This window comes from Pinus tabuliformis, chromosome 6, assembly GCF_031772625.1.
Source record: "Pinus tabuliformis cultivar Carrire ecotype Pingquan chromosome 6, CPIR1, whole genome shotgun sequence".
Classification (NCBI taxonomy): Eukaryota; Viridiplantae; Streptophyta; class Pinopsida; order Pinales; family Pinaceae; genus Pinus; species Pinus tabuliformis.
This window is the reverse complement of record NC_142292.1, coordinates 1491058956-1491070084: the sequence shown is the minus strand read 5'-3', so window position 1 is coordinate 1491070084 and position 11129 is coordinate 1491058956. Positions and strand designations below refer to the sequence as shown.

The following is an 11129-nucleotide window of genomic DNA, read 5'->3' as shown; positions in this document are numbered from 1 at the left end:
TGATGTAACGGTGATTTGTTTATGTAAGATAAGATTCAGTTGTCAAATGTTCAACAAAATGTCATTCAGATCCATCCGAAAATATGGAGCTTGTTGCAAATGATTTAATTTTATAATCACCATGGTGAAAATGAAAGGAAGTAATATGAAAAGAGATTTGTTAAATATTGGAGCTTGTCGCATAATTTTATAATCACCCTGGTGAAAATGAAAGGAAGTAATATGAAAAGAGATTTGACTTGTCGCAAATGATTTAATTTTATAATCACCATGGTGAAAATGAAAGGAAGTAATATGAAAAGAGATTTGTTAAATATTGGAGCTTGTCGCATAATTTTATAATCACCCTGGTGAAAATGAAAGGAAGTAATATGAAAAGAGATTTGACTTGTCGCAAATGATTTAATTTTATAATCACCATGGTGAAAATGAAAGGAAGTAATATGAAAAGAGATTTGTTAAATATTGGAGCTGGTCGCAAATGATTTAATTTTATAATCACCATGGTGAAAATGAAAGGAAGTAATATGAAAAGAGATTTGTTAAATATTCGGAGTGTTTCTCATGAAAATATGAAAATGTGAGTCATGTGATCCACGACATTGAAAATCAAAACGAAAAATAAAGAATAGGTAAAACCCCAACTACTACGGCATTTGAAAAATAATCCTCAAAGGCATGTGCTCTACGATATTCAAGATGAAAGTAAAATGGAAGAGTTGATAGCCCCAACTGCTTTAGAATTTGAGTCACGTGAAAGTATGCGTGAGCAGTCCTATAAAAATCTATATATAAAAAAAAAAGAGAAATATTTGCTGTTAGGTGAGTAAACGTAGTTTACATACTTTTATATTCAAGCTTCAATGGTTTGAAAACTGTTGCCATGACTGTAACTATTATAAAATCTCGCTCGCTGATTGCAGGCTTATGTTGAAAAGTCATGCCTTCGGCTGCTATTGATCGCAAGTTCGATCCACTCTGCTGCTATATGCATGGCGTTTGTCACCTTGTATTATTTACAGATACATGGTGATGAATATAAGGAGAATTCAGGCCACTAAAACATATAAATTCGTTACGTGCATTGCGAAATATTATTCGGAGAGTAATGGAATCCGATGCTGATATCAAGGATGATAAATACTCAGCGCTGGAAAGAGGGTTATCCGAGCCTTTTCTGAAACAAAGACAAGGTAGATTTAATGGGTTTACTGTATTTCTCGGGACTAGTCAGACGGCTCTTGTGGGAGAACAGGCCCCTCCTGATCTAGAGAGTTTGGACTACGAGTAAGAACGGATTGTATTTTTCTCTGAACTTGATCTGGATTGCACTTTTTCGCTTTTGTGTAACTCAGAATTTTGCCTTGTGTATAACTTTGCAGAATTATTGAAAACGATCTGTTCAAGCAAGAGTGGAGGCCCAGAACAAGTGTAGAACTGTTTCAATACATATTTTTGAAATGGGCATTGGCATTTCTGATTGGCCTGTTCGTCGGCATCATTGCAGCCTTTGTGAACCTGGTAACAGAAAACATTGCAGGGTTGAAGCTTCTTGTTTCCTCTAAATTGATATCACAGAATAGGTACTGACCAGAATCTTAATTCCGGCATTTACATGCGCCAGGCTTTTGTTTTACTTTACACTCAAATAACTATCTACAGTTTTGCTTTACTTTACAGTCATATAACTATCTACAGTTTTGCTTTACTTTACATTCACATACCCATATGGTTTGGTTTCACATATTTATTGTCCATTGGCAAATTAGTTATTTGTTACCCACTAGCACAGTATACTTTGGTTTTTTATACATCTCTTTTACACTCAGTCTTCAAAATATTAATTTGTATCAATATTTTGAAAATTAAAGTATTTTTATGATAATAATTTTGAAATATTTTTAAAATTAATATGATATAAATACACTCAACCATTTCCCAAAATGTATAATTAATATATAAACAAACATTTACACAATATTGTGAAATTATAATATTCGTGTGGCAAAGACAAAGCTAAGAGTAACATATAGTGGATTTTCAGTCCATCCCAAAAGTATCATTTATATTTAATATACCGACTGCATATAGGGATATATATAGCGCGTTATTTATAAAATGCTACTTTTGTTTCTGTTTTTTTTTTTTCCAAAAAAAATTGACATTAAGAGTGTTTAAATCGTAGTGAAAATAGATTTAATATCATTGAAAACATTTTATCTAAAAATTTGATGTTTGACATCTCTAATTAAGATTTTGAAAATTTTTAACCAAATTTTATCAAAAAATAACTATAATTTCTATTATTTTCTTGCAAAAATAACACCCTCTTACAACGCCCATATATATTCGTATAATTTTTTTCAATTTTGAAATCTTAACTTCACTCCAACACATATATTAAAAACCTCTAAAATAATCAAAAACCAGAAAAGTTTCAGAGAAAATGTTTCCCTGGAAAACTTCCATAAAATAACATATGGAGGTGATGATGCAATACAACCTTGTATTTCATGCAAGGATCATTTTGTTTGTTTGTTTGATTTTGAAACCGTCAATAGGATTTTCTCAATCAATGAGAATACTTGGTGAGAGTAGTAGTTCTGAACGGCAGTGGATAATGGGAGTGTTTATTGTTTTGACAATGGGTTGAAATGTGTTTAATGCAGGTATCTATTAGCTTTTTTGGTGGTTACAGGTGCTAATTTAGCACTGACTTTATTGGCAGCAGCATTAGTTGTTTATATTGAACCAATAGCAGCCGGCGGTGGTGTGCCAGAAGTCAAGGCTTACCTGAATGGGGTGGATGTGCCAGGATTTTTAGGTCCAAAGACCCTTTTTGTTAAGGTATGTACATATCAAGCACAAATGAATTCTCATGGACTGTTAAGGTTTGTGTATGTCTGACCAGAAGTGCAACCCTATATCTAAGGCCCCATAAGAAATAAAACTATTTTTCCAGAACTTTTATCTGGTGGGGCTGTGGAAAATGTCAAAAGGAATGGATGCCATTCTGGTCAGTTGCTACATATCTGGATGTTGAACTCTAGCCTTTTCTTGAGTTTCATTTGTTTTGTAATGGTTTTTAAATTTTGGTTGTGTGCAGGTATTTGGAAGCATATTGGCTGTGTCCGCGGGATTGGAGCTAGGGAAGGAAGGTCCCCTGATACACACTGGGTCTTGCGTAGCATCTCTGCTGGGACAGGGTGGCTCAAAACGATATCATCTAACATGGAGATGGCTGAGGTACTTCAAAAATGATCAAGACAGGCGTGATCTTGTCACATGTGGTGCTGCTGCTGGTGTGGCTGCTGCATTCCGTGCACCGATTGGTGGTGTGCTCTTTGCACTAGAAGAAATAGCAACATGGTATGTGAATACTTCCTTTGTGATTCAATTTCAGAGTTGTTGAATGTGATCTTAACCCTTATTACACCCAAGTACAACATCAGGATTCCAATTTCTGAACATGTGTCTGGTAAGGATGTGACCCTGTATTCAAAGTTCAGGTAGTGTCAAACAACCGTGGAATATATCTGACGATAAGAACTATGGCTTATAAGTTATAACGCAGAAGTTGCTGCACATGTAGCTTTTTCTTTGACACCAGTAAACAAAAGAAAAGAGTAAAATATAGTGGTTTTGAATGCTTTTATCAGGTGGCGAAGTGCTCTTCTTTGGAGGACATTTTTCACCACAGCAGTGGTCGCTGTGGTGCTGAAGGGATTCATAACTTATTGTGAAGGTGGAAACTGCGGCTTCTTGAGAAATGGTTGCCTGATAATGTTTGATGTGAGTTCTGTGACGTTCAAGTATGAATTTGCTGATCTGCTTCCTGTGCTGATACTTGGAATTACTGGAGGAATAGTGGGAGCGGTCTACAACTACCTTCTTGGGAAGACTCTGAGGCTCTATTCCCTCATCAATCGGTATGTTTCTAGAAAATGCTATTGTATTAGAGTCTTAAACCTTGTTTTCAATTTGCAAAATCTTTGTACAGAGTGTTCATGAATGGCATGGGTATATAATATTGATACAGGAAGGGACCTATATCTAAAATGCTTCTTGCCTCTGCTGTCTCCATCTTTACATCTTGTTGTATATTTGGACTTCCATGGCTTGCAAAATGCAAGCCTTGTCCGACAGCGGAAATGATCACCGAAGAATGTCCTAGCACTGACAGCAGAGGAAACTTCAAGCCATTCAACTGTCCAGCAGGTCAATACAATGACCTTGCCAGCTTGCTTTTCACTACAAATGCTGGTGCCATTAAAAATATCTTCAGCTCTGGAACAGGGGATGAATTTCATCAATCATCACTCATGCTCTACTTTGTGGGTATTTTCACATTGGCACTAGTAACATATGGACTCTCACTCCCATCGGGTCTCTTCATACCCATAATTTTAATAGGTTCCACGTATGGCCGTTCCCTTGGGCAGTTGATTGGATCCTTCACAGACATTGATCAGGGGCTTTGTGCTGTGCTTGGCGCAGCCTCTTTTCTCGGGGGCTCAATGAGGGTGACAGTTTCATTGTGTGTTGTCCTCTTGGAGCTAACAAATAACTTGTCATTGCTCCCTTCCATTATGTTTGTCCTGTTAATCTCAAAGAGAGTAGCTGATGCTTTCAACAACGGTGTATATGATATGATTGTGCACTTGAAGGGGTTTCCGTTCTTGGAAGAACATCCTGAACCATATATGAAGAACCTGACTGCCGGTGATGTTATTACAGGTCCATTGGTAACCTTTTCTGGAATAGAAAAAGTTGGAAAGATAGTACACATTTTGATGAATACTAAGCACAATGGCTTCCCTGTCATAGATGAACTTCCTCCTTCAGAAAGTCCAGTCGTGTATGGCCTTATAATTAGGTCACATTTATTAGTTTTGCTGAAGAGGAAAGAATTTCAACCTTCACAGGCTCTTGTTTCTGGAGAATTAACTAAGTTCTCTGCAGACTTTGCAAAACAAGGTTCAGGAAGAGGCCTCATGATTGAAGACATTGACATAAGTGAGGAGGAACAGGACATGTATATTGATTTACATCCATTCTGCAATACCTCACCATACACTGTTGTGGAGACCTCATCATTGGAAAAGGCATTCTTCCTTTTCCGGAATCTAGGCTTGAGGCATCTCTGTGTGATGCCTAAAGAATTAGGGGTAAGTGTTTGCTGACAGAATTACCAGACATTTTATAATTTTGATAACTCATTCATCTTATCAACAATATCACATGTTTTTACACATTCTATCCATCTTTCGCAAAACCCTAGTGAAGCACAACTACAAGTTGTTATGTAGAACCTCCACACAGGCGCACACATTAAGCACCATTAGTACTTTTGAGACTGAGATGATAAACTGTTCTATATATACCATCTCATTATAATCATTTCTGTGGTATGTTCTCATTCTCGTCTCCTTTCTTTTGCAGAGAGCTCCAATTGTGGGGATACTAACTCGACATGATTTTATGCCTGCACATATCTTTGGTCTCCATCCTTATCTTAGAAGAAGGGAAACCAAAAGGTTGACGGCTTGGCCATGTTTATTATAACAGCAACTAAATGACTTCCAACTAGAAATTTGAAGAGCTGTGAACCAAAAGGGTCTCCAATGCAATGTGCCATCACAGAAATTTTTGGGTACATTTTATAAGCAAGTTCTTAAGACAATAGATTTTCAAAGAAAAAAAATGTATTTTGACCCCAAAAAAAAATACTGTAATAGAAATTTTCTAATGATCCGTTAATAAACTAGCCAAAATGTGAACAAAATGTCATTCACATCCATATGAAAGTATGGAGTTTGTCGCAAATGATTCAGTTTTATAAGCACCATGCTGAAAATTAAAGGAATGTTTTTCGGGAAAATGTGGATCATGTGATCCACGATCTTGAAAATGGAAACGAAAAATCAGTAATGGATAACCCTAACTACTTTGGCATTTGAAAAATAATCCTCAAAGGCATGTGCTCCACCATACTCAAGATGAAAGTAAAATGGAAGAGTTGATAGGCCCAACTGCTTTGGAATGTGAGTCACCTGAAAGTATGCGTGAGCAGTCCTATAAAAATCGATATAAAAAAAGAAATATCTGCTGTTAGGTGAGTAAAAGTAATTTACCTAACCTTCAATGGTTTGAAAAATGTTCCCATAGCTCAACGATTACCCCTTGAGATATATTAATCGGTAACTGAAAGATTATCACTTGGGATATATTAATCTATAGGGAACATCAAAGACCAAGCATTTGTCTTTTTTACGCTGGGCAACCATGGAGGATATTCTTTATTTATTTTTAAAATCTCTATTCCCAATAGCTATTTGGGATGGGGTTATGGTACTAATACTCTAACATCAAAGGCATCAAAGGCATGTGGCCACATGGATCGATTGATTGAGAGAGGTCTATTTTCCTGGTTCATACCACATAAAAAATACTCTACATTATGTTTTTATATATTTTTGTGGATTTGGAGATGCAGAAATAAGAATATTTTTCAACAATAACTAGACATCAAAGCAACAATAATAAAGGTTGCTGCATATTTTAGGGAGATTGGACCAATTAATAGATAAGGGCATAGAGATATGAACAAGTATATTGACATCTAGAGTGAACTTTTAGCTAGTATTTTTTATAGAGTGTGTGTACAAAGAAAATGTAGATCAGAAAAAGGATTGTTATGTAAAAAAAAAATGAAAAAAAAAAATAATAATTCTTGAGTATGCTCTCCTCTTGCACTTTGTGTGATCTGGAGGATCAGAAAAAGGATTGTTATGTAAAAAAAAATAAAAAAAAATTAATAATTCTTGAGTATGCTCTCCTCTTGCACTTTGTGTGATCTGGAGGATCAGAAAAAAGATTGTTATGCGTAAAAAAAAAAAAAAAAAAAAATAGGAGACAAAATAAACTTCATCATTTCAATTGATTAAAAAAAAAAGAGAAAAAAAAAAGAAAAAGAGACAAAATAAACTTCATTTCATTTCCATTTTCACTCCATGCCATCCATTTCATTTCATCAATAAAAGTTTTTTTCCCCATGATCATTCCCATTCAGATAGTTATTGCCTAACTATTTGTATTTAGCTAAGTGGTTGCTGTGCCAAGTTTCCGCAGCTGGAATCAGCTTCCGCAGCCAGAAGCAGTTTCTGCAGCCACCACTCTGTTTTTCAAATTTACAGTCAAGATGTTAGTGCAATAAAATGAAAATGCAGGTATGACGAAGCAATATAAAAATTTACAACTTCAGAGAAAAAAACAATCTATGGCTATCTTGAATCCTAGCTTTTCATTGTGGCTTCAATAAGAAAATCTGTCTCCTTGTTCAAGCTTTGACCTGAAATAAACCTGCAACATAAAAAATGCACTGTATATGTGAGAGAAAAAAGAAGGGGATCGAATGTTAAAACGATTAGGTAACAATGAGGAGGTGAATGCAAATTTGAAGAATCCATGATAACTCCATCAAGGGGTTTCGGCATTTCTTTTTAGAGACTGAAATTTATTATTGTTCAGATGGATTGAGCTCCTTGTTTGAGAACCGAATCGTGCATTTTTGGAAGTTGATTCCTGTAGGAGGCATTCATCATTTAGTGGCAGATTTCTGAGTTGATTTCACCTTTGGATAGCTACATTATCAGTTAGAAACAGAGGGTTGAATTCTTGAAGGTAGCTTCTGGTGATCCATTAAATTATTGAGGGCAAAGTAATCATTTTTCTCCAAGGGCGAGAGCATGTAAGCTGATTACATTTGCTGACAGAAGGACAAATTTGTTAGCTGAATTTTATCTTATTTCAGGGGTCAAATCCTCTTACTGTTGGAGCCAAGTTCCTCTGCCATTATATCCATTAGATTGCAGATCTAATTCAGGGGATGAGTTCAGCATTCACCATAATTATTTGGAGATTGATCTGAGTTAGAATGAATCAATAAGCTCAATACAATTATTGCTGCCACTTAGATTTCCACCACCTACAAAACCTGTGATATAAACAATCTAATCTGCAAGCTTCAACAAAATTATTAAGTCGTTGTTTTAAAAATCCAAGGTACCATTATTAAAAACAACCACTACAGCAATTGTTTGGCAACCTGTGGGTTGGGCGTCATCGTTTGACATTTCTAAATATTGACTAAACATGATGATAATAGATCAACGATTGGCTCATTATTCTGTTTTCAGATAACAAACCTGTGACTATCAGTCGCCCCAATTCTTCAACTCTGACATTGTACTTGTGTAATACACCTGCAGAACAGTAAAACTCAGAAAAACGTAATAGCTTAAAAAACGTCTAACTTCAAACGCTCGATTTGCCCAAACAGAGGCGAATTTGAAGAAAATAAAACATGGGTTTTTTTCTCCAGCTGGGTCAATTAGATAACCTAGAAATCGTTTTAGGAGATTTGTGGCGGTCTGGGAGAAATCATCGGTTCTTTGGAGCCTCTTTTTGCTTGCCGCATGTGAAAAAACAATGTTTTTTTTTTATAGTTGCGACCATATTTCGTTTTCCTTGAGAAATCTGCTCAGATCCGATTTCCTTGGTAGCCAGGTCATCCACGGTGTCACTGAATATGAGGAAAAAAAGATTTTTATTAAATGAACAAAGAACAATTCAAACACGGCATGCTTTGGTTGTTTGAGGTAACACGTCTTCTGCCACCCGTCTAATCCTATTCCATTTTTAACTCAGACTCGCCCACGTCTCCCACCATGTCTCACAACTTCCGTCTTTTACTCATACTCCATTATGCCAAGGTGGATGCCGTGGTTTGTTTGGTTGAATCCGTGAATGGTTTCTTCAGGCAGTTTCATGTTACATATGTGGACGCTGTGTCAAACCTTCTCCATTCCCCGCTAACACAACTGTTATCACTTCACGTGCTTTTGTTGAAAAAGTCAATTCGTCAACACCTTAAATTTCTTTTGGCTGATGGTATAAATTATAAATGTCACACACAAACATTCTGAATATGTGTTCAATCGATTTGTATTATATGAATACCAAAAGGCATGCGATGATATAAAATCCGTCAGCACACAAAAAAAAAATGCAGCAAAAGAGTAAGTACCTTGGTTTGCTCCATATGCTACTACAATTCACAGAGTTCCTACATGAAAACAATGAAGAAAATAACTTGAAACTGATGGTTGACTGTTGCAGCCATTTTCCGCAGCTGATTCAACTTTCCGCAGCTGGCTCAACTTTCCGCAGCTGGCTCAACTTTCCGCAGCTGTTTTGTTAAACTCTAGATTGCAGGTGTCATCAAGCAAAACAAGCCACACGAGTAGTTGGGGGAATGTCAGTACATGGATGGTGTCCTATTCATTCGGTCAAATTTGATGAAAAAGACCCTGGTCAAAGGGAAGTCAAGTTGAGTGTTTTCACTAAGTCTCCACACTGAGTCACCACACTGAGTCGCTGCATGTCAAGAAAAAAATAATAATTTTGAATCAATGAAATGAATAAGTTATTTTCTGAAGGTATTGATTAATTTTGGATTGATGATGAAAAATGAATGGCTAACTTTTTATTCAAGATTTTTAGCTACAAAAACTGTGCACATTCCGCAGCTAAAGTCCAATTCCGCAGTTGTTCTCTAATTCCGCAGCTAGAAAAACCTCATTGTTCAAATTAGCCATCTTTCTCATACAAAATCAGATTTTGATGATTTAAGTATTGTTGGAAAGATCTCAACAAGATATACACAATGAGAAATCTAACATTAGAGTTTGAAATGGCAAATAATGAAATAAATTGTTGAAAAGAAACAACATTCAACTTGGGGCACCAATTCCAAAGCAGGTATAAATTCTTTTGATTTTTCCTTTGAGAACTTGTTTTATTAATACAAATTTTTTGTTTTGTGTGTAAATATCATAATTAGAGAGATTGATCACCTCTCTCCTTTGATAATCTTACATTCCATTGCAGAAGAAGTATTAGTTTTTTTGCAGGTTCCAGGAGGAAGGACAAATGACTACAAGAGAATGGTGTCTCTCTAAGAGACCAATTTGTTTCATAAAAGGATGATCAGCAACAAAGAGGAAATATGCTGATGCAAAATCAGGTCCAAACACTTGAAAAAAAACTTTCATATACTATTGTCTCCATCACATCCATCCATCATATCCATACTTCATAATAAACCATTCATCTCATTTTCCTCCATATTTTCCATTTACATTCACATACACTTTCCATCTCTTTTTGTCCATTCATAACCCACAAATAAAAGCAAGAGGCTCATTCATATGCTTATTGCCCATTGCCATTTCTACTCTCCATTTCCATCTTCCATTTTCATCTTCCATTCCTTGTCATTTTCATTCCGCAAATAAGCCCTGCTTCAATGCAAATTATTGAGTCCATAGTCCTTTGAGTCTAAGTTCTTTGTAAAAAACACCTTGAGGCTTGCATGCCTTAATGGCAAGTCCTCATGCTGACAAACAATGGGAATACATTAATGTCCCTTGTTCGTTAGATCTTCTAGGTGACTCGACATCGACAAATTCATTCATACCTAGCAAGATGTGTTTGGGCATCTTGACTCTCATTGTCATCAATGGTGAGAGTTCTCGTGTTGACTAGTGGCATCCATTAATGGCCACTAAGCCAACAATTTCCTACTATGTTCGACATCAGAACATCTTTTCACATAGTAGGAATTGTGCCAATGAGTTTTGAAGACATGAAGACTATTATTTTCAGCATTTTGGCGCAGATTCAACAAGTTTTAGTAGAAGCAATAAAAAGTCATCTTATCTCTCTATCCATGACTCCTCTTGTTCAGCCACTTGAAGAAGAATATGATCAAAAATTTTCAGCCACTACACATACAACTCATCCATTCCAAAGGGTAAGTGAAGGTACGGCATTTTCTAACTTTTGACCATAGAATTCCATAAAAAGCTAGAATGCTAATTGTTGGAAAAACACTTCTTTTCCTCATTTCATAAAATCGCCAATACCATCAGTTGGGCGGGGGGCGGGGGGGGGGGGAATACATTCATATTCATATCTTGCCATGTCCATATCATATTCAGGAGCTCACATACTTCCAACATATATTAATTATTACATTGCTATTATGAGCATACAATGGCTTTTGA

The 11129-nt window shown here is 36.0% G+C and overlaps 1 protein-coding gene across 1 annotated transcript; it reads left to right on the top strand.

Moving 5' to 3' along the window:
• The first annotated feature begins 759 nt into the window (after nt 1–759).
• On the top strand, nt 760–5712 carry LOC149264299 (putative chloride channel-like protein CLC-g). Its single transcript, XM_089389494.1, has 7 exons — nt 760–1287; nt 1383–1583; nt 2670–2847; nt 3107–3369; nt 3660–3929; nt 4040–5168; nt 5443–5712. The coding sequence occupies exons 1-7, from the start codon at nt 1109–1111 to the stop codon at nt 5563–5565; spliced, it is 2343 nt and encodes a 780-aa protein (XP_089245620.1). The 5' UTR covers nt 760–1108; the 3' UTR covers nt 5566–5712.
• The last annotated feature ends 5417 nt before the right edge of the window (nt 5713–11129 follow it).